The 24,894-nt window shown below is 36.7% G+C and overlaps 1 protein-coding gene across 3 annotated transcripts in view; it reads left to right on the top strand.

Annotated features, from left to right (window-relative positions):
- Positions 1-24,894, top strand: part of Grm8 (glutamate metabotropic receptor 8) — a 767,244-nt gene that overhangs the window by 604,145 nt on the left and 138,205 nt on the right. For all 3 annotated transcript variants that reach the window (XM_074063968.1, XM_074063975.1, XM_074063963.1), the window contains exon 8: positions 6,373-6,509. In XM_074063968.1, coding sequence (XP_073920069.1) covers positions 6,373-6,509 — 137 coding nt within the window. The remainder of the gene's footprint in view (positions 1-6,372; positions 6,510-24,894) is intronic.

Here is a 24,894-nt window from a genome sequence, read left to right on the forward strand (position 1 = left end):
ATGCTATTGATTAGTTCAGGGATGTGTATTGAGACAGGAGGGAAGAGAGAGTACGAATATAGATCCAGGTAGGAGGTAGGTTTTTGGTAGAATGGTGGGGGAGTTTCTGTCTTATTGCTGCTTTCTCTCAGTGAGAAAGTATGAGAAAAGCTGAAATATGAATGTGCTGAAAGTGTGAGGAGTGAGACTAAGACATAAAACAATTAAATATTATCCAGAAGGAAGGAGAATGACTAGGAAAGTGAAGTGGGATTGTGGAGCAATCCTGATTGCCTATCTGAAATCTAAGGTTGTAAATTTAAAGTGAGATAGTACAGTGGCAGTTCCGATTAGGAAAGGAAAATAGGCCCCTAGCATGGACTGTGCAAAATGCTGGATGACAGAAACTCTTAGTTCTACCCTGGGTGCTTTGCTTGTCTAAACCTAGTCCTGGACTTCCAGACAACATTTTCTGTTTTCTCAAAGAATATCCAGGTGCTTCAGTATAGCCAAAGAAAATGTACTATTGAGTTTAGTCATGATTACAATTGGTAGAGGAACAAAATTAGACAGACAGTAGCACAAGAAAATACAAAGTATTTTTAGGGATGATCCTAGAACCAATGAAGGATAGGTAGGGAAGAGGAAATATGGGGATGAAGTACAGTGACAAAACAGGGGGATTAGTGAATTGGTATGTGTAGGGGAACATGGAATTTTTGTGTGAGGGGGTAAAAGGTTATGTCCATAGAGTAACAATTTGGAAATGGCATAATTACTGGATTGGACAATTTTAACAGTGTAATTATTATAGTAGATGTATTAAAGATTTTATTAAAAAATGAAATTTGGAAATGAAGTCAGATAATTCAGAGGCTAGGATATTGAATTACCCAAATAAATATAAGAGCACCAGAAATGATAACAAGAGTATGGATGGAGAATATGGTGAATCCAATGCAAAGTCTTCAATAAGTGGGGTTGAGTAATTGATATATGTTAACAGTAATATGACTGATTCTTACATGATTCTAATAATTTTAATTAAAATATGTGGTCCTGTTTATTTGTTATTATAAATACTTGATAAAAGAACCTGGATAAAGAAAAGAAGAAAATGAATAACTGAGATATTATTGACACTATTTCTATAACATTTTAGCCAATGACTTAAATCTCGGTCATTCTTCTTTTAAAGGTGCTAAAAATTACTAAATTAATTGATTCCATGATTCTTACTTTTTCCTGATTACCTAATAAGTTTTGAACAAAGGAGAGAAGGAAAATAATAAACTTCAACATAAATAAACTGAGTGATGTACACTTATAAATATATTTATAATTTTTACACAGGAAAGTGAATGGATTACTCTTGCATTACTTTTTGCATTGTGGAAACAAGGAGATGTGGACCAAGGGATCATAAGAGTAGGCAAAGGAATGGATAAAGATGATAGTTTTCATTCATTGTAATCTATCATGTGCCAGGCTCCATCATCTCACATAACCCATGTAATATCCCAGAGAAGTTGGAGTTATTATGTTTACCTGGGAAATGAGAAAACAAGCATGAGGAGGATAACTTGCTCAGATCACATAGGTAATTGGCAGAGCTAGAAATCAAACTTCAATCTTGACTCCCAAGCCTATAGTCTTCCCAACAGTTTGAAATAGCCCAGAAGAGCCAATATTTTGAAATAAAATCTTCACTGGATGTTTAATTTCTCCTACAAAACCACATTGGGGGCTCTTGATATGTCTAGCAATATAAAAATAATTTCCCACACATTTCTTATTGAACAGAAAATACTCAAGTAGTTGTGTGGACCCTGAGGACAGTGCCTTATGAGTAAAATCTACTCCATAATACTCATGTTTGTTTCCATTTCTCCATAGGAACACATGGATGAAAAAAAATTTTAAAATTTAACATACTTCAAAATGTTTGAACTAGTTAAAGTGCAAGATAGAAAGAAATGAAATGAAGAAATTTGATGAAGCATAATTTATGGTGTAAAATATATATCTGAATGTTTCCTATGCAAATATATTTATATTATATTTCTTACCAGAGTTGCTTTTAAGCCATAATAAGTTGAAGAATATATTGAGACAGTTGTCATTTTAAACTTTTTTCTGGACCAAATACCACTTATTTTTGTATGAAGGGTAGCCAATTTCAGTAGAAAAGATGAGCCATTTGAGTTCTATTGAGGAAGTCATTGGCTCTGCCTATTAATTCCAGTGTATTTCCTGCTCTTTCTTGCACTAGCTTCAAAGTTTCAGGTTTAAGGCCCTTAATCTACTTTGAGTTGATACTTGTACAGGGTGAAAGACATGAATCTAGTTTCAATTTTCTGTATGATATATGTCCAATTTTCTCAGCAACATTTGTTGAAGAGGCTGTTTTTTTCTCCATTATGTTTCTGGTACCTTTGTCAAAAATCAGGTGGGCATAGCTGGGAGACACATATCTGGGTCTTCTATTCTGTTCCACTGGTCTTCTTATCTGTTTTTGTGCCAGTACCATTCTGTTTTTCTTGCTATGGCTCTGTAGTATAGTTTGAAGTCACATATTGTGATATCTCCAGCATTGCTCTTTTTGCTTAGTATTGCCTTGGCTATTCGCAGTCTTTTGAGTTTCCAAATCATCTTTAAGGTTGATTTTTCAATCTCTGTGATGAGTGTCATTGGAATTTTGATGGGGATTTCATTGAGCATGTAGATTAGTTTTGGTAATATAGCCACTTTCACAATACTGATTCTACCAATCAATGAGAATACAAGATCTTTCCATTTTTTATAGACTTTTTCAATTCTTTCTTCAATGGTTTATAGTTTTCTTTGTAGAGGTCTTTTACATCCTCATCAAATAAGAGAAAGAATTGACAAATGGGACTATGTGAAATTAAAAAGCTTCTGAACAACAAGAAATGGTCACCAACATGGAGAGGCTCCCCAAAGAATGGCAGAAAATCTTTGCCAGCTATACATCTGACAAGAGATTAATATAATAACCAGAATATGGAGGGAGTTAAAAAATTAAACTCCCCCTAAATCAATGACCCAATGAAGAAGTGGGCGAATGAAATGAACAGAGCTTTTGCAAGGAAAGAAGTCCAGATGGCCAAAAGACACATGAAGTAATGCTCACCATCCCTGGCCATAAAAGAAATGTAAATCAAAACCATGTTAAGTAGTTCACTCCTGTTAGAATGTCTGTCATTAAGAGCACAAACGACAAATGTTGGTGAGGGTGTGGAGAAAAAGGAACCCTCATACACTGCTGGTGGGAAACAGTATGGAGGCTCCTCAAAAAATTAAAAATAGAACTGCCATATGCTCCAGCAATTCCATTTCTAGGGATATACCAGAAGGAATTTAGGTCAGGTTACAATAAAGGTACCTGCACACTCATGTTTATTGCAGCACTATTCACAATCGCTAAGCTACAGAAACAGCAAGATGTTCTACTATTGATGAATGGATTCAGCAAATGTGGTATTCATGTACAACTGAATTTTATTCACCACAAAGAAGAATAAAATTTTGTCACTTGTAGGTAAATGAATGGGACCGGAGAACATCATTTTAATTGGAGTTAGCCAGGTTCAGAAGGCCAAAAGCCACATGTTTTCTCTCATATGTAGACTATAGACCTAATACACATACAGCAATATTAGGAAAAACAGGTCATGCTAAGGGAAGGTCACATATGACAGGGGGAAGTAAAATATGGAAGTTAAGAAGGTGAATGTGGTTGATGTACTTGCTATATAAGAATGAATATAAAATTTTAAAATCTATTGAAACCATCATCAGAAGGGGACTAAGGTAGAAAGAAGAAAAGTAGAGACGAACCAGTTCGGGTCAATACATATATACATGGAAATGTCACAAAGAAACCCCCTGTATAGCTATCCTAAACAAATAAAAGTATCATTTTTCTTTTACAAAATCACATAACAGGAGGGTGGAACAGACCCTGCAGTGGGGGTGGGGGGCAGATGGGTACTAATGGGAGGAGGGAGGATGTGGAGAAAGGGTTTAGAAGGGTAAATATTGTACAAAACTGTGAAGACATGTATGTAAATGGAAAAGACCTATTGAAACTACTCCAGGAATATGAGGAGGGGGGGTAAAGGAGAATGATGGAGGGGGTGAGTTCAACTGTGATATATTTGTAATCCCAGATACTGTGGAGGTGGAGGCAGGAGGACTGTAAGTTAGAGGCTAGTCCAGGCAAAATTTGGAATACCCTATCTCAAAAATAAAAACAAAAAAAATTGCAGTCTTCTTTGTTTTTTCTTCTTTTATTTTCAGTTTTTAGCACTGAGGATCAAACCCAAGGCTTCAAGCAATGTAGGCAAGTGCTCTGCCACTTGAGCTACATCCCCAGCCTTACTTATGCTTTTGTTTTGGTATAGGGTCTCACTAACTTTGCTTGGGTTGGCCTTGATTTTTGACCCTCCTGTCTCTGCTTTTCAAGTAGCTTTGATTGCAAGCCTGCACCATGTACCAGGTTTCAACTTCTTTCTGTCCTTACACCTTAGTGTTTACTGAAAATAAATATGGGGCGAATAATGATATTTAATTACCCCACACATGGGTCTCTGCACTGAGTGAGAATTGATTCATTTAATTCTCTTAACATTTCTATGAGACAAGTGCTATTATTCCCACTGCACAGATGAAGAAACTGATGATTTAAGAGCTTAACCTCCCCAAGATCACTACAATTAAGGATAACAAATGGGTTTCCACTTTAATATCTAAGGTGTGGTAAGATAGCACTGGATTCCTTTATTGATTTATAAAGTCATTTCCCACATAAATTAATAAAGTATATAACTAACAATAATTAATGTGTACTTTTCTTTTAGGACTATATTGTTTTTCCTCTATTGTAAATGAAGTAAAAAAGGCATACACAATTTTTGGCAATGAATGAGGAAGAACATTTGCAGGGCCAGGCAGTGCCTGATCCTCACACCAGTGCTCTTTGCTCCAGGCTATGTCATTTTTTGTGGAATCCTCAGTGCTTAATGATAGCAGATATCTGTTGTCCCCCTAGAGATTTCATGCCATGTTCATGTTTTAGGGAAAAAAATCAAGAAAACAGGATATTAAATATCTGTCTATTAAATTCCATAAAATCACACCAATATTGATGTGTAACTGTGATTATATTTTTTTGCAAGTTACTGCTTTTTTGATAGTCATTCATTGTGCTTGATAAGTTAAATATTTTATAATTATAATTATTAGTAGTTAACTATACATACATATAAGAAACTCACTATAAGATGGAACTATATAAAGTTGACAAATTTAACTACTAGCCATATATAGTTTTGGAGACTATAATATGGAAAAAAATAGAAAGAAAAGGAAACTTTCTATTACAAGATAGAAATTAAATCCAATATCCTGTGAAAAGAAATTCAGGGAAGGGGACCTGCAGAGAGAAGATAGATATGAAAAAGGAGGATTGGTGTCAGGTGAGTTTGCCAAGATGAGAAAGAATAATCCAGGAAGATCAAGGGGAATTGAAAGGCTGTTAGAGAAAAAGAAAGTCTGTGTACATGGTGTGACTAGATGGAACAAGGAAACATTGGGGTGATGATCCCTTTCTACTCCTACACCTCCAATTATATAAAAGTTGATAAGACGAAAGTAAAAATGAGCTGAAGCTATTAAGAGAAAAGATGAAAGCTTCTGAGAGAAATGGAGTTTAGAAAAGACTATGTTTCTTGCATCCTGCTGCTCTGCCAGTATTACATTACAGTATTACATAGTGAGTCAGGGACTTTTACTATCTGAGCACAGATGGGATTTCCCATTGCTCACTGCATATCCTTGAGGAGTTCTCTACAGTGGCCCACATCAATGTACTCATGGGCAGAGGTAGCAGAGGCAAAGGGACTGGACAGGATGCCTTCTTCAGACGGAGCTGAAGCTGAGATAAAGTTAAATCTGACGATTCTGCCTGGGATGTTCTCCTACCAACTACGAGTCACTGTTTGTAGTTCATATTGTACCATAGCTGTCATGCACCAAGACTTTACATTTTTCTCATTTAACTACATTTCCAGTACTGAATATTCATCCTACCAACTTATATCTATTTAGCTGCTATGTACATTGCCCAACTTGGATATTCATTATTTCCTTTCTAATGTGCATAGTAAAGAACCTTATTCCTATATGTCCAGCTGGCCTTATTTTTATGTAAAAGATATTATGCTATCAAGAATGACCTTGTGTAGATTACAATCTGTATCACTTACTACACACAATATATTTTTATCTACCATTCTTCCTTACGGAAAAGTAAGCACAATGGACCACTTACTAAACCCTTGTTAAACACTGCTTTCTAAATCTTTGTAGGGAGTGCTGGTACACCTGTCACGTTTAATGAAAATGGAGATGCTCCTGGACGCTATGATATCTTCCAGTATCAAATAACCAACAAAAGTACAGAATACAAAGTCATTGGACACTGGACCAATCAGCTTCATCTCAAAGCAAGTATCAATGTGACTTACATTAGTAGATCTCGGGGAGGAATGGTTTTCTTTTTAAGTATATAACTTAAACTTCTCCAGAGAAATCTATTATCTGAAAGGATTTAGTGAATTTCATTTCCTTTTAGTTAACTATACACTTAGAGAAGTTTTCCCTTTTTGGAAAGGCTCATTTATCTCTGTACACTGGGAGAGAGAGAGAGAGAGAGAGCGAGAGAGAGAGAAGGGGAAACAGGGAGAGTTGGCTGAATGTGTAGTGAGTTACAAAGTTAGGGTAAAAAATAGTGTGTATCACTTTTGCCACATTATAAAGTGAGCCCTTACCCCTCCCAATGATTGAAGTCAATAACTTGTATCAGCTTTTTCAATTGCAGCGGTAGGGAAAGTTATTGTACCCAAAGATGGTGTTCAGTTTACTTAACAGCTCTTTAGGCTGCCTGCTGTCCTTCCTTGTCTAACGTCAACACAAGTCTGAGGATCACGAATTTTGCAGTTCCTGCATAGCCATGTGAGGGCGACTTAGAAAAACCCAGTCCAAAAATGGGATTCCAGCTGGGTATTTGCTTGCCTGGGTACCACTCTGCCGTGGGGGCTTATTTTGTGGTGGCAGAAGTGTGGCGGAAATCGAGTGAGGTTGGCACACCTGATGTTGGTGGGGAACAGTCTCATCAGGTGTGCCTTGCTGGTGGGCGTCCCTTGCAGGAATTTTATAGGGCAAGGATATTCCTGAGCTCTAGGGAGAATTTTCTTTTTCTTTTTCCTTTTTTTTTTAGTAGTACTGGAGTTTGAACTTAGAGACACTCTCTTCAAGCTTGTTAGACAGGCACTCTACCACTTGACCCATACCTCCTGCCTCCTCCCAGCAATGGTAATGGGCTCTGAAGTGGGAAACCATCTTGAACATGATGGGTGTAAGGGAAGTCCGGAAATCACAGGCACTGGGCTCAAGGCTGGAAGGCGTAAGGTAGAAGGGAACATTGGAGCAGCATTCATTTACCACCAAGTAAAGAATTATTCACATTTTAACAGCTCTGGCTATATTAGTACACTTTGGCTTCTTTAGAAATAGAAAGTAGAGAGTGTGCCCTGTAGTCTGAGTCAAGAACTGAAGTTGGTTCATACAATAGGTCTTCTACAGAAACATAGGAATATTTACAACAATTTAGTGCCCAAAGAATTGCTACAACAGTGGCAATATTTCCTCTGTTGGCAGTAAGAAGCTTTTAACATGCTTCCAGTAAACCAGGAACACAGTCTCCCACTGCTGTATGGTTCCAATGTGTTACCAATTAACTTTTTTGGAATGAATGTATCCTCTTGATTCTTAAAGCTACTGCAATCCTGGGAGGGTGTGCATGTGCTTGCTTGTGTTTGAACCCATTCGAAAACATTAGTATCTTAAATACACTTTCTCTTTTCTGTGTCTAAATATGTCCCTTGAACTGACATGATTTTGCAGTAGCAGTCACCCATCTCCTCAGCAAAGAAGTAGCTGATGAGACTTAACAGAACTAGAATTAAAAACTTTACTGGTTTTGGAATGGGGGGAGACAGTGTAGAGACTGGGTCATTACTGTGTTCTAAATGTAGCTGCTTCGTGAAACTTGTCCATGGTTCTGAGACCCAAACTGATTTATTAAAACAGAGCTTTGGGCCCAACTCAGTGTTTTAATAGTATGAAAATCATAGCTTTTTGATAAACACTCTTTTGAAAATAGATTTGTATGAAGTAAAGTTACTCAGCATGGAAAAGAATAGTTGGCAAGGGTTAAAATAGGGAAGCTACTTATATCTGACTTATCATTGCCTAAAGGCCTATTTTATTCTTTTGATAGAAGATTCATATAACAAAATTCAATGTTTGTGGAACCACCTGCACAATATATAGCACCAAGATACCTAAAATAATTACACACGTAAGTACACATACACACATCTACTTATGCATAATGTATTTATTGTAAAACTTCACATTGAATCTCAAGCTGCTCTTTTATGTACATTTAACTGCGCATGAAAGTTTTATGTTTATGACTGTGTTATTGTTCATAAAATATATCAAAACAATTTGTAAGAATTATTTCTCATGCGTGATGATGGTGGCTTATAACTATATAGGAGTGTTACTTCTGCCAAAACGGTGAAAAAATGCTCTCTGAAGACTAGTGAACGTGGTTGGGGGTGGGGTGTTTTAAATCAAGGGATGCTTTCTGGAGACCATCAAGACAAGCCAAATGACTGCTTGGGAACTGGACAGCCACCTGCTGGAAGGTGGAGTAGGGGTGCTGTGCTTGGAAAGCTGCTTACTTATTGGAGTTCCATTAGGTCTTTGGCAAGGCACAAAAATAGGTGCTGTAGTTTCATCATCTCCACCATGGAAATACCTGTGGCAACCACCTTCTATGGCTGTAATAAGAATTAACTGAAATAAAGCAATAAATCATTTAGTCCATTGCCTGGCACACAGGAGATCTACAGTGTTACCTAGTATTATCCCAGTATCCTGTGATTCTGTGTGATCAGTGGGAGAGCTGATAGTGAGGGTGAGGAGTAGGGTCCTTTCAGGAGGATGGGGACGTGAGGGTCCTTTCAGAAGAGACACTTGAGTTTGCTTTACAAAGTTCAGAGAATCTCTGCATTTAAAAATTCTGCTCTGCCCTACAGCCAGTTGTTTCTGTCTTCGATATTTGGAAAATCTCTAAGCACTTGAAATGTAAACTTTATGTAAGATAAATGTTTCTTTTCCTATATCAATATGTGGATAGATGTTGTCACCTAGGCAGTTTTTATGTGTGTGTGGTTTCCAAGCTCTTATTTTTAAACCATGTAATGTTTTTTCTTGCTTTTTTTTTTGCCAGTACTGTGATTTGAACTCAGATCCTTGTGTTTGCTAGGCAGGCACTCTACCATTTGAGACATGCTCTCAGCCTTTTTCAGTTTAGTTAGTGTTTGGATAAGGTCTCATGCTTTTTGTCTGGGGAGATTCTCCTCCTATGTCTCCCATATAGCTGAGATTACAGAAATATACCACTATGCCCAGCTTGTTTGTTGAAATGGAGTCTTGCTAACATTCTGCCAAGGATGGCCTTGAATTACGATCCTCTCAATCTCTGCCTCTTGAGTAGCTTGGATTACAGATATGCACCACTCCTAGCCTAATGCTTTCTTTTGAAAACAAATTTAAAATTTTTATTTTTACTTGACTATATTAAATATATCTGTACAGCTATATATGGGTACAATATGATGTTTTGATGTATGTTTACATTTGCAATGTGGCATGATTAAAACAGGCTAGTGAACAAATCCCTTACCTTGTATACTAATGAATTTTGTGATGAAAGCACTTAAAATCTACTGTTCCAGGAAATGCAGCATTATTTATTGATTACTTATTTGATCACCATTCTGTGATCCAAGGGTACAAAGCTACAGGTAGATGAGAGGAATGAGGAGTAGATAGTTATTATTTTAAGGCTTGATAAATTCATTCTGTACTCGTATGATATGCTATGGGTAGAAGTAGAGAGGAAATGTGGTCTCTGCTTCTCAGGGCACTCACAGCCTAGAAGCAGAGAAAGAGCCTTCAGCCAGCAGCGAGAATGCAGACGACAGGTGCGCTGATGGTGATGATGTCTCCAAGGTTTTGCAATGGCAGCCTAGGGAGAGGGCTATCTGTCCTGACCCTCACTGGACTTGGCGTAGTGGGCAAAGAGGGAAGGATTGATTTTCCATATGTGCCATTTCTCCTTACTCTATTAAACCAGATTTATGATTCATTTCACATTCTGAATGGTAAGCATTTATCAGCCATTTATTGGACTGACTTCCTCTTGTTTTCAAAGAGCCAGTTTTTCTGGCTGAATTCAACTGTAGAATAATTTTGCACACAGAAAATATATGGTGAGGAATATCTGAGTGCAGCAAATTTGGCCTGAATAAATCTTAGTGAAGTGAATGAATTTTTAATACAAGCAGATTATACTTTTTTTTCCCTGGAAAATATCTGATGTATTTCATATCCTCAAAAGGACTGCTCTTCTTATGAAAAATATTTTTTCTTTTTTATGGAATGAACATATGTTTTTAATTTAGCCATTAGAATCAGTTAGCATAATTTTTCTATTTTGATTTAGACTTTCTATTCTGTCATATTGGTCCACAGATGAAGGGGGTATTGTCTACCTGGGACTGATTTGAACAACTAGATATGTATTTAAAATGGCTGAATCTCTTAAGAGACAGGTTGTCCTTATTAGTGATTACAAAACATACTGTAACCTAGAGGTTCAGCATACACAGGACTGTGGGAAGAACAGCCATATGCTGCATTGAGTCCACAGGGAGAAGGTGTGTAGAGGTTACTGGCTGAAAATAACTCTGGGCTCACTTTTTTTATGCTTCCAACCAAAGCCATTTTTTTCTGGATTACTGTAGGAATGAGTCATAGGTTTTTTGCTGGGGTTTTTTGTTTGTTTGTTTGTTTGTTTTGGTTTCTTCTCCTTTAACTCAAGTAAATAATTTCAAGATAAATAAAATAGCAAGTAAATAAAATAGTAAAAAATAGTGAATTAATGATAGTGGCTCAACTATAGTTAGGGTGGCACAGAAGAGAGATGTGAAGGAAAATTGTTTCGTTGAGCCTGATTTAATCTTTTCAGTGTCTTTCCACAGAAGAATAACTTTTGATGAACATTGTTCTGAACTCTGAGCCTCAGTTTTCTCAGTGTTAGGTGGGGTAATAGATACTGTGGATAAACATTTGAGTGCTTTGCAATGTAGTGGTCAAGAATAAGAGCTCAAAGTTGGATAGATGTTTGAATTCTGTCTTTCCCTTCATGAGTTGTGTTTTTACTTTTCCTAATCTCAAGTTTTTCAGCTGTATGGAAACTATATCATCTTCATAGAGTTCTTGAAATAATAAAGGAAATTGTGTATACAAAGATCTTAGGACACAACCTGACACATTAAGTGTTAAATGAATGTGGTAATGACAATTTTTGTTTTGTTTTGCCAGCAAAACCAGCCTGCCACTGAGGATCTATAATGAGTGTTCAATCTGAAATCAAATGGAGGCAGGATATGAAGAATTTTTTGGCTTGTACCTTGATGTTCTGAGTAGGGAGTAGCTATAGAAAGAATTGCATTCACCGTGATAACTTGTCTGTACCTATTCAATAAGCCCAAAGTGTGCTTTTAAATGAAAGAAAATGTAGCCTCCATGATTCCCAAAGCGGGAACAAATGGAAAATTGAGCGAATTTTCTAGTGTCATTTAGCTCCATTCAAATTAGTATTACTATATACATATAACACAGTACCTGTAATGTGGTATTATATTTGTTCATATATCTTTTCTGATAGATGATCAGTCAAATGTATACATGCTGTCCTGGAGCTTTTCTTTGAATACAGAAAGGGAAAATTCCTGAGTCTCCCCTTTTGCCACAGAGTTTTATTGATCTGGATGAACATCAACATTAACAGATTTTAACAAAAATCATTAGGCTTATTTCTTTAATATAGTAAGAGCTCTGATTCAAGGAAGAATATTAAAATATCTCAAAGTAGTGGTAGATTTAACAAATTGGAACAGTGAGGGGAGAGTTGTCTTCTTCAATTCTTAGGGGTCATGCATTTTCCTTTGCCACTGGCTTTCCTGTTTGCAAAGTTGCTTGTATTTGAAAATGCTTTCTCATATTACTGTCTATGTGTGCATATATGAAAATTCAAAGTATAAAAACTATATAAGACACTCCCTTTTCTACAAGTATGAATGTGGGTCCATTCCCTGAGATCTTTCTGTACACCCTGTTAGGACTTTAAGTGACACTGTAGTTCCTCTTTGTACTCTATTCTGAAAATACTTTGTTTGGCTTCTTTTTCTTGTAACAAGATGTTTAATATCCAAAACTGTATTTTCACTTATTAGATGCTAATTTATTCCCTTCAAAAAGTCATTTTGGTGCCACTACTTATATTTCTGTTTATGAACTAATAAGCATTTGGTAAAGTCATGTTTTTGACATGTTAAGCAAATGTTAAGATGATTAAATTTTAATTACATTCTTGCCATGCCCATAGTAGGTACTCAATAAATACTTGTTGAACATGTCATGAATAATACCCTAACACTTTCTACATATGGGCTACATATAAGCAGTGATCTATGATTGCTGATTAAAAACTGACATATGCACTAATTCAGTGACTACTTTTTGTCAGGCAAGGTGATTAGTCAATAAGGGGTACAAGGTTTAGAAAGATATAGATACAATTACCAAAGGAAGTATAATTGATTAAAATCAATTACCTACTTGAGCAATCATAGTAAAGGCATAATTATAAATGTGTAGATTAAATAATGAACATATGAATTCAAAGTACTGAATACATATCTAAAACTATGGGCACTGAATAGCTTCTTGATATAGATGAAATTCAAAATAGAAATTAAATTACTTTAGTGGCAAGAAATTGTTTCAAGAACACAAGGATGTAGAAAAAGCATCCATCCACCCATTCATCCATCCATCCTTCATCCATCCATCTATTCATCCATCCATTTATTCATTCATCCATCCATCCAGTCTTCCATCCACCATCCACCCACTCTTTCATTCATTCTGGAATAAATGATAATGTGTTATAGTAGATGCTAAAGAGGTTTAGAGTTGTCTCAGATTCAGTCTGTAGTGTTACCCTTGAATTAACATCACTGTGTAGGAGCAGAATCCAAGAATATGTCTCTTCCATGAGCCCCTAATCATCCAGTTTTGTTCCTTTATTCTTGTTAATTTTAGACACACATTCTTACTAGCAGAGTAGAATCATGTTCACAAGGAGACCTATTCTAGACAGGTCTGGAGGATGGAGAATTAGGGAAATGTTTGATCTATCTGGCTTGCAACATTCTAGTGAAGCGAGATCAGAGAGACCCTAGTGTTTGAATGTCCTGACAATTCAGGACTCCTCTACTTTCCATTCTCAGAGCAGCAAGATTATTGAGGCTCAGAGAGCCTGTTTTCCATGGTTTTATCTTTTTAACAATAATGATGCACAATGAGGAGCTCATTAAATGTTCACTGAATGAAGTAAACCAAGAAATTAAAGTACACAAAGTCAGAAGGTGAGCTTACCTGAAGATACCAAACCTGAGATGATGGTGCAAAGTAGGAGCACACTGTGGTAAGTATAGAGCTAAGTGCCACTGTCAAAGAAACCAAGGACAAACACCAGAATGGAGGATCTAGCTACAGGATTTTTGTACTCAAGCCAGATAAAAGCCCCAGAAGTCCAAAGTCACACATGCTATTGAGGGGAATGCATGCATAGAGCCCAGGTAAACTTCTATAAGAGATAGTGTTATTGTTACCCCACTTTTATTCCTGTCCATGACATTTGCAGACCTTCCTATACCCTGGATGGCTTCAGAGTTTCTGAGTAACTTCTTATATCTACCTTTAAGGAGCAGTATCCACTGGTTGGCAGGCCTATCTTACCTGCACAAGGACTTCACAATGCAAGTTCTAAGTGTCATGACACAGACAAGAACCATAGGGAGATAGAAAAGGACAGTTTCTTTAATGAACTTATTGATCCTGAACTGCTAGAACAGAGGACAGTCTGATCAGAGAACATTGTGGGAATGAAGAAAGATGTCTTGAAGCTGAATTTTATAGGCTCAAAAGTACTGAGAATATTTTTCGATACGTTTTAGGATCCAGTAAGTTTTTCAAGAGATACGCTCAGAAGGATGTTTTGGCAGGAGAAATCATATTGGCTAGAGAAAAAGTTCTTCCATGAATTAGGTAAAGGCCATAATTTATAATTAATTTTGTTCCTATTTTGTGTATTTCTCTGATATACAGAGATAAGGATAGATCCAAACATCTATTTATGTACTTGTTCTGTCCTTCTGCCATAAAATTCTTGAAAGGAACTTACTGGAGAACATTTATCATAGTAGGATAAAGAAATGAACAAACAAGCAAAAGAGTGGGGAACAAGGAATAAAGAGAGTTGGTGAATTTTAGTTAGTTAGAAGTCAGGTTTTGTTTTTAAATAATAGTAATCAACAGATTCACTCAGGATGTTCTGTTGAGTAAGGTAAATAATCATGCTATTATTTTAAAGTACAGTATCTATAACTATGCCATATTGAAATTGGTTAGATCTGATGATGAATTGAGAAACTAAATTCAGTTATCTTGACCTAATTGAAGGCAGATTTCTGGAGTAATTTACTAGTATCCAGAGGATCTGCTAATTTATGAGTGAAAAATAGGCCACTAAAATGATGATAGACTACAAAAATATGAAAATTACAAGGGTATAATTAGGTAATTAAAAAATAATGAAAATTACAAAGGAAAAGAAATCTAACAAAATGATAGAGGTTAAATTGGGAAAGGCAAATCAAAGAATATGATATAACTTAAAGAAAAATGTAACAAATTGAAAAATGTCTCTTTATACCAGGACTAAAGAAGGAAAACGGAAGATGGTTCTAGATTTCTGTGGGAATAAAAAAAGTAATAAAAATAAGAATGAATTTTTAACCTTGGCAGTAAAGTAAGTACAATTTTAACATGACTAGTAGAATAAGTAAGGTTAAAATAAGGTTATAAACATAAAATGATACTCTGGAATAGAGGAGTAACATAAAAATCATTTTCTCATGGAAGAGTTATTAAAATACATGTGAACTCTGTATCCAAAGGTCATTTTAAAAGCTCGAAGGACTCATCAGTGTTATGCAAAATCTACAACGTGCAAGAGAATTATAAGTAAGGACTGAAAAGTATTATACATGAATAAAATATGTAGTCCCTAGCTGTAGATAGAGACCAGCCACTGGTAAGAACATGAAACTGAAAAGAATGAAGTTATTATGTCTATTGACTGAATCAGAAGTTTAACATGTTAACAACTTAACAAGCTTAACACAACATCTTTCTTCAAGGTTTACAATATTTAAGGAAGGTAAATAGAGCCAGAAGCTGGAGTCCTCCACAAGTCTTTCCATTGTACTGTTCCCTCAAATGAAGGTACAGAAATATACAATCCTCTCTTCCTTTCTAGAAAGCAGTCAATATTAAAGGGTCAAGTACAACTTATAAAAACTGTCATATACATTACGTTGTCCAGTTTGGAAACATCAGTCTCACAGACCCTAGTGAGCACTATTACACTGTGGGGGGCAGAGCTGGGAATTGGGATTCTAATCCTCAGATGGCACTGTTTAGGGCCTCCATTTCCACATTTATAAAATTATGAATTTGCTCTAGTTAGTCACTAAGGTTTCTTCCAGATCTGTTGTTTTTTAACTGGGTATTTCAGATAGGTAGAGTTGATTATATCTTCCTGTTTATATGTTTTAGAATTAAAAGGTACTCTCATAAGTTTAAGACTTCAATCATTTATCTACAGAGGAGTAATGCTGCAGTATAAATATGATGGTGGGGTTGATAACACATCTCAGTTTCAGTCTGGGATATTTAAGGAGGCACACCTTCTTATAGCTGATGAAAGCTGAAGGTAAAATGGGAGAGGAAGCTATTTCACTGAACTTTGTTCTAATTAAAAATATAAAAATTGTTACAATGACTAACATTTTTCTTTTGCTCTCACAGCAGAATGTTTTTATAACATGCTTTAAAAAATAGGGCTCTATTATAGGAGAGCCAGGTTTACTCTATTAGGTGGACTGAATTTGAGCGAGGTTAAGGAGAAGAGACTAATGTGATTTGTGAAATTTATCTGAAAAGCACTTTTTCATGAAGGTAAAAAGAGTCAAGTTCCATGTTTGTGAGGAGTTGGGGGGCATAATGATTTAGAGAAGAGCAGGATATGAATGAGCAATAAGTGTGAGCTCAGCTTCTTTTTGTTCCCATAAAAAGAAAACTAAAATGATTTCAGAATTCCCTCTGTGCCAAATATAATTTGGTTGCCTTCAGTTTATAACATTGAGACAATCAGTTGACAAGCTTTCATTGCCTTTTTACGTTGTACATGGGTAAAGGTGTGTTAGTAGGTGGATGCCTTAGAACTTGGGTGTGGCATTCTCTATTCTGCCTTCTTCATGGACACAAGTGGCTCCGGGCATCCTGAGAGCACTGCCCACTCTTTACAGATTGTCCACAGATTTGTATGAGAAACTTTCCTCCTGAGACCAAGTCATGCATCTGCTACTGCCCACATAAGCAATTACTAGGCATTGACTGGAGAAGAGAACATTTTCATATTCTTGAAGATATTACTAAGAAATAATTGTCCTTAGAAAGTTAATATCATTCACTACACTTACAGCATAGCTACCCACAGGACAGAATTTGGTTCAGTTTTTGGACACTGTGATGACTCTGAACACTAGGAAGTGGTTTCTTTTACATTTTTTTAACTTCAGGTTCGAAACCTGAAGCTGAAATAATTTCCACGATGACTGTGGTTCTTGTTCATGTCAGCATTTTCTCAAAAGTCTTACTCAGATCACTGCAGGCTTTTAAGTAGTATGATACAACCACACAAAGGCATTTTGGTCAAATAGGTGTAGGGGTGTTAGAGCAACTGGTTTGGTTTCCCTTTGTTTTAGAACCTGTACTTTTCTGAAATGTTTCTACACACATTGTAGTTGACTGAGAAGAGATTTTGTGGCACTAGTATTTCTTGAAATCTTCTTTTAGAACTGTTGGCATAACTGGAATTTCCCACTTACATTGACTTTTAGGTTCATTAACTTATTTGAATTTATCATAACCTATGAGTTAGGCTCTCATAAAAGCCATGCTGGGTTTGGTAGTATGGACCTATAATTCCAGCATTTCAGAGGCTAAGGCAGGAGGGTCATGAGTTTGAAGCCAGCTTGTCTCTAAACAAAAAGCAAAAAAAGCAAAGCAAAACAAAAAGAAGCCATTTTATAGAAGAAGAAACCATGTTTAACAATATTCTGCTTATTTAGGGTAGCTCAGTGAGAACATAAACAAATTTTTTTTGGTGGCTATCAGTACTGGGATTTGAACTCAGGTCCTCCTGTTTGCTAAGCAAGCATTTTACCACTTGAATGGGGCCCCCAGCCCTTTAGCTTTAGTTATTTTTCAGTTAGGGTTTCACTCTTTCTTGTTGGGGATGGCCTCAGAGTTCCATTTTCTTACCTAAGCCTCCTGTATAGCTGGGATTATAGCCATATACCACATGCCTTGCTTATTTGTTGAGATGAACTTGCTAAGTTTTTGCCCAGTATGGCTTTGAACTGCAATCCTCCTGATCTCTTCCTCCTAAGTAGGCGTGAGCCACCACACCCAGCAACGTGGATGAAATTTAGGAGCACATATACATAAGTTCAGTGTATCTCTGTTTAGGAATACTGTAGAATTAGAAAGAAGAGGTCATTGGTGACTGGATGTGGGAAACAAAGAGAAGATTGAGCACATGAGAATGAAGAAGGAAGAAAGTCTAGAAAAAAGAGGAAGATTTGAGAAAGTCACATTCATGTTAAATGTATCTAGAATGTTCTGGACAAGGCGCAAGAAGGCAGGACATGTCAGGGTTATGGAGTAAATGGGACCAAGGCAGAAAGAGGGTCATGAAGAAGGAAAATCTTTGATCTATTGAGGAAGCTAATTTTAGAATTTGATCTCAGTTTTGCTAGGCAAGCATTTTACCACTTGAACCAGACCCCCCAGCCCTTTTTAATTTAGTTATTTTTTAGACAGGTGCTCACTCTTTAGTTATTGAATTTCATCTATTAACTAGTGTCAGTCACTGTAACGAAAGGCCATGATGATGTCAACCACTGAGAAGATGAATTTTGCCAGTCTATGAAAATGATTGCTTACAGATAATTGTCACTTACCAGTGCCACCTGACCATTCAAATTATTAGTGAAGAGGCATGCTTTCAACTCACAGTTTATTTACTGAAAAAAAATTTTTTATGGTAATTATAATTTTTTCATAGTTTTTAAAATGGAATCAGCAAGTTTCTTTTTTTTTTTTTTTTACAAAATGCTTTAGTTTATTTTGTAGCATTTGGGGGTTTTTATGATGCTGGGGATCAAACCTAGGGCCTCACACATGACAGGCAAATGCTATACCACTGAGCTACTCCCACAGACTCTTGTAGTTTTCTCTTTAACTTAATATTGATTTGATCTCATTTTAAGGAATGTAAGGATCTTTTGAGTCAGGGATAGCAAAATTAAAATTGCATTTCATAACTATTTCTATAACAATTATTTATAGCAAAATACCAAATAAATATCTTATTGTTTCAATTAGTTAATCTTGACTATTTCCTTAATGCTATAATTTAGCATATATTAAGTGAATGATTTAGAGGACTAATTTAGGAGAATCTGGTCTGAACTGTAGTTCAGTTGGCAAGTGACGGACACTTGTGCTGCACTGTAGCACAGAGGCAAGTAGAATTTCTTTTCCTAAAACATTGACTATGTCTGCTCTTCGCATCAAACAAGAGTCCCATGGTTCTATCAGCATCAGACCAAAGCCTGGTTGTAATGTCTACTGCCTGCCAAAGGCTTATGAAATGTCATTTCTCCTGTGTAGAGGCCACTCCAGCCAGCGTTCTACTGCTCTGAAGTCCCTCCATATCTTAGAATTGAAGGTTCCTAATGCATGGAAGTTCCTATTGTATAGAATTTGCTTAAAGATCAAAAGAGTTTTATATATGAAAATACTTTGTAAACTTCAAAATGCTATCAAATTGTAAACTATTATTTTTTAAGACTATAATCATGTTGATTAGAAAACACCAGTCACACAAAACCACATTAAAAAAACCAAAACTCCAAACTTGACTTTGTCTCTTTCTTCTTTGGGAGAAATTTTGATAGAAGTTACTTAGAATTGGATTTACAACCATTTAAGCATAAATGAAATCCTAATATTTTGTTTCTGTGTGTTTATTTTTGTGAAATAGAAAAAGACCTTTCACAGCTTCTTCACATAAAATAATATCCATGGAAAATTCTGGTTCCGTCATGGGCACACAGAAGATGCTTACAGCAAATGTGGGTTGAATGTGGTAAATTACCTTGTGTTCTTGTCATTTGACCACTTAGCTCTTGCTTCCAATGGATAATGCCAGTAGAGAAGAGAAAGTGTGCTTTAAAATTTTTTCTTTACATGTCATAATTGTCCTGCAGCTGATATGTAATATCATCTACTACTAAAATTAGAGAGCTAAGTTAAAGACCCAAATTAAAAATGGTAATTTTCCATGAGTGAGCCTTTCTACAGACTGCTAATAGACCACACATACTTAGAGCACATAAATGTCACTGAGTCTTGTAGCTGGAGTCCTCACCATTCATGAGAGCACCTCCAGAGCATGGCTGCCATCTGCTGCTGCTCTCCAGTGGCTGCCCCCACACTGCCCAGGCTCTCCAGTGCTGAGAGGAAGGAGAGACTGCAGCAGCTGTTATGGAGCTCAGCGGCTGCCTCTGCCTTCTCCTCGCCACCTGGCAGACACACAGCTCAGCGCCTGGGGCAAGCAGACACACCAAGCCAAGCTGTATTCCTCCCTACCCCACTGGCTGACTCTGCTCAACCCGCTGGTCTCTGTCCTGAGATCCTTTAGATTTTTCCTTTATCTTTGTTCCCATCCTACTTCAGGATGCTAAGTGAGGATGGGGTAGGGAGACAGGGAGAATGCAGGATTCTTGCCAAGTATATCTTGCTTCTCTCCTCAGTACATTTCTTTAGATGAAAAAATCCTTAAAAATCTAAAGTTAGGTTGCCAACACTTTTGCTTTTTATCTTCCTTTTATGAGAAGGCATTTTCAAAAAAAGAATACATAAAGAAATAAAAAAAGCCTATTAGTTAGGAATATATGTTACTACATCTTTTACTTTAGTTTCCAACCTCAATCCTCTATGATGGATATTGTTGTCTGTGTATAAGAAGAAAAACATGCATATAAGATTACTAAGAGGCTTTAAACTATTTTCTCTTTAAGCAGAAATATCTTTGCTGTCTGTGATGAATGAGGAAAGATTCAGAAGTCATGGAAATCAGCTTGATTGATTGATATTCATTTACACTGAAAGATCAGAGAAAGAAGGAAAATTTGTAGGATATGAGAAGGAGGAGAATAGAGAAAGAAGCCCAGGTTGGGTTTGGAGGGAAACTTTGAGAAGAGAAATGAGCTGAAGAATGAGAAAGATATATGTCCAGAAACAGGGAGGGAGGTAGGGAGAGAGATTGAGGGAGAAAGAGAGAGAGAGAGAGAGAGAGAGAGAGAGAGAGAGAGAGAGAGAGAGAGAGAGAGAGAGAATTCTTGAGACTGAAGGTCCTCCCATGGGAAAAAGTTTATTCAAGAGGGTTACAAAATACAGTTTAAGAAATTACTAGTGTCCCATACCTGTAATCCCAGCCTACTTTGGTGGTAGAGATAGAAGGATTGTAGTTCAAGGCTAGCCTGGACAAAAAAGTTAGTGAGAACCTCACAGAACAAACCAGATATAGTGGTTCACTCCTGTAATCCCAGTTATGGCAGGAGTTACTGGTAGGATAATCACAGTCTGAGGCTGGCCCTAGGGGGAAAATTACAATACCCTATCTAAAAAATAACTAAAGAAAAAGAAAAAAGCTGGGGGTATGGCATAAGTGGTACCCCCACCACCACACACACACACACAAAAGGAACTGTACTGGGTTACATAGGTTGAATAGAAATTCATCTATTAGCATTGCTGGGATATTTCTATGAATTTTAAAGTTATTTTCAAATTCTGTTTTGAATATTTAGGCATTATGTTAAAGATACATGAGGCAATTCATTTTTCTGTGGTTACATTTCAATACTGGAGTGTAAAATGTCATTTCTGGTGTCTTTTGCAATGGATCATCTAGGACATAGAGTAGAGCTTCAAAGTATTTTGTAGTTTGGAAATTTCATAGGCCTTTCAAGATGACTAGATTTTTGTCAGCAGTTGTCCCTGGACTATAATACCAAAGTTGGAGGGAAATTTGAGTAATACTCTGGGATAATAATCTATTTGGCTTTGCATTACTGTTTTTTTAATTTAGTGTTAAATGAATATGCTAAATTGATAGTGCATTGGAAGTTTCTTTAGGTAGCTGAAGTTTAGCAATAAGCTTTTGAAATTTACCTCCCAAGGTATTAAATAAAATGAGTGACCATTCAGAATGCAGGAAGGAGGTACAGCACCCAAGTCTGGATTGGAGGGTTGACTTGGAAACCACCAGTGATACTAGCAATTTAAGGAATTGATGACTAATTACAGAAAAATAGGGCTCTGAGTTATGCTATGCTGAAATAGGACAGCTAGGATATGCCTGGAGTCCACACACTGGGCAGTGAAGTGAGTGACTGTGGGGTTTGGCTTAGAATTTTTTTTCTAGAGTCAAAAGTGGCTCACTTTGAGCTTCTGAGGAAGAAGGCCTTGCTGACCTAGAAAGGGAAGAGCAGAACTGATAGAAGCTAGAAGTCTATGTTTAATCTGTAATTAAGCCTTGAGAATAAAGAGAGAAATATCCATTTTTGCACTCAAGACTAGAAGGAATTCATACCCTGGGCCTATAAGGTCAGAATTTTAATTGAATTTTTAGGAAAATATCAAAAAGATTTGATGAAAGGAGGAAGAGGCAAGAGACGGGTCTGGTTGCTGTAAAGTTTTAAAGGAAGGAAGAGCCTTGGGGATTGCTGAAAATATTAGAGATACTAAAAGATGGGGGAAGTGACTTGATAATTTTTGTTCTATGCAATAATTTGAGTCCTTTTTTTGGTATTTGTGAATGATATCAAGAAATATTTTAATCACTTCTCAACATTTTGGTGAAAATTTGGTTTTGAAATATGATACAATGGAGGACCAGTGGACATGGTGCCTTGGCTCTGCAAGTGGTAAGTGCATTGACACTTGAAACCAAGGCTCATAAAGTAGAAGTAGCTCCCTAAGACTGTCTGGTACTGCACTGGAGGAAGACACAGCCACTTGCATTATGTTGCAGCTGTCTCTATCAGCCTCTGTCATGTTCTTCTATTAACCACTCTGGGAGCAGAGTGAATAGAGGTCTGAGGATGGGAGGGCTGTTTATTAGGTGATACAGAAATATGTTTAGTGGAAAGTCCTAAAATTCCACTTGGGAAGCTAAGTTATCAGAGTAGGACACTTAGATACCAGAAAATAAAACATACAATATACCTTAAGACATTGAATGCTACTTTAAAGAGTTGATGGCTCACAAACTTGAGTACCATGGACTTACCATGTCAAAGTAAATGGATGGAACTGGAGACCATCATCCTGAGCGAGGTTAGCCAGGCTCAGAAGACCAAAAATCGTATGTTCTCCCTCATATGTGGACTTCAGATCTAGGGCAAATACAGCAATGTTGTAGGACTTGGGTCACATGCTAAAGGGAGAGCACATACGGGAGGTACAGGGATAGGTAGGAAACCCAAAACAGGAAAGTGTTTGATGTCCCCACTGCAGAGGAACTAATACAGAAACCTTACAGTGACAGAGGTCAATATGGGAAGGGGATCAGGACATAGTGAAAAGGTCAGGTAGAGATGAATCAATTTGGGTTGTAATACACTTGTGTAAGGAAGCAATGCTAGGAATCTTCTGTGTAGCTATCCTTATCTCAACTAGCAGAAATGCTTGTCTTTCTTATTGCTTATGTTTTCTCTTCAACAAAATTAGAGATAAGAACAGAACAGGTTCTACCTGGAAGCAAAAGGGGGTGGGAGGAGGGGAGAGGAATGGCCCAAACAATGTATGCACATGTGAATAAATGAATAAAAAAAAATATGGTCTTAGTCAACAAGGGTAATTTCCTGAATTCCACATTGACATCTGGTTTTTTAATTATAGTGACTAGGTTAATATTTTCTTTCTTTCCTCAGGCTTGAAAAAGAAATGCATGGGTCAAGCAGCACATTTTATTTTATTCCCTAAAGAATCTGTTGTATAGCCTTACAGTGTTTGGTAGCATGAAGTTAGCTGGGGGAAAAGCAACCCAGAGAATTTCAGGAGATAGTAAGCCAGTTTTGAGAAAGGGCTTGGAATTCAATAGGGCTGCCAGAGGACAGTGAATCGTGCTATGCAATCCTTGCCTAATAGTCAGTGTTCATCAGGGATGCTCACAGGAAGTGTTGATTCCATGCCTTAGCAGCTAGATCAGTCAATAACATCAGACAATAGAGGAAGTCTCTGAGCCAGTCTGTAAAGCAAAACAAAAGAAAAAACAAAAAAAAACCCAGGAGACTGTACAAAAAAAAAAAAAAAGCTGCATTTTGTATGTATTAAAAAATAATTTAAAAGAAAGAAAGAAGTTGCCTTGGAGGATTTTAGATCACCAAACAAAGATTCAGGTAGTTAAGATTTTAAACAAAGACCTGTTCTAAAGATGTAGCTTCAAAAAAAAGGCAATTTTAAACCCAATTTTAGAATGGGCTTATGACATGTATGTGGTTTTCCGCATTCCTTGCCTTATCACATCTTGTCACTTTTTTTTTTTTTTCCAGAATTGAGGCTTGAACTCAGAGCCTCATGCTGAGCTACATGCTCAGCCTGGTCATCACATCCTTTCCGTACCTGCAGTCCCAATTCATAGGCTGCCCTGACTGCTTGCCCAACCTTCACTCATTCAAGCTAGAACTCTCCAGACCCATCTCCCAGAGTTGTTGTATTCCAGCTGAAATCCTGGGATTTGCTTACGTTCACCACTGATAGAAGTTCAATATTCTGCCAGTAACAATAGTAATGTTTGATGTAATGGTTTATTTATTAAACCAGTATTTGGCATATTGACCAAGCACCATTTGCTGAACCTAGAGATATGCGTTGAGTTTCCACATTAGTTGGTGGTGATAGCAATGTCACTTGAAATGCTGTTTTAAGTATTATTTTAAATTTCTCATGACATCTTCATTTTAGAAAATTCCTTGAAATAGAAATCAAGACTATCTGAGCTCACCTCTCTAGATATTTGATTACTGTCCAGAGAGGCAAGCTCCTTCAGATTTTGTAAAATTTTTTTGTGTTTTAGCTCTAGATACTATTTTTATATTTCTTCATTTCCTGGGTTATTTACTGACTTTATGAGAAGAAAGGTAAGGGTTTTATTTGCTTTTGTTCTCCTCTACACTTGTGTCTTCCAAATTCCTGCCTTTTACAATACTGTTTTGAGATTCTAGCTTTTCTTATGGTAAATTTTGTGACCTCCCCCTCCATTATAGGCCTCAATTTTTTGTTCTAAATTTTGACATATATCTTCTGACACTTATGACTCCCTATATTATAAGAAAAATATGTCAAAAGATATACACTCTGTTCTAAGCTTTCTTCCCATTTATCACCCACACCTTTTCTTCAGTCCCACTTTGGCCTTTA

Source organism: Castor canadensis, chromosome 2 (genome assembly GCF_047511655.1).
Source record: "Castor canadensis chromosome 2, mCasCan1.hap1v2, whole genome shotgun sequence".
Lineage (NCBI taxonomy): Eukaryota > Metazoa > Chordata > Mammalia > Rodentia > Castoridae > Castor > Castor canadensis.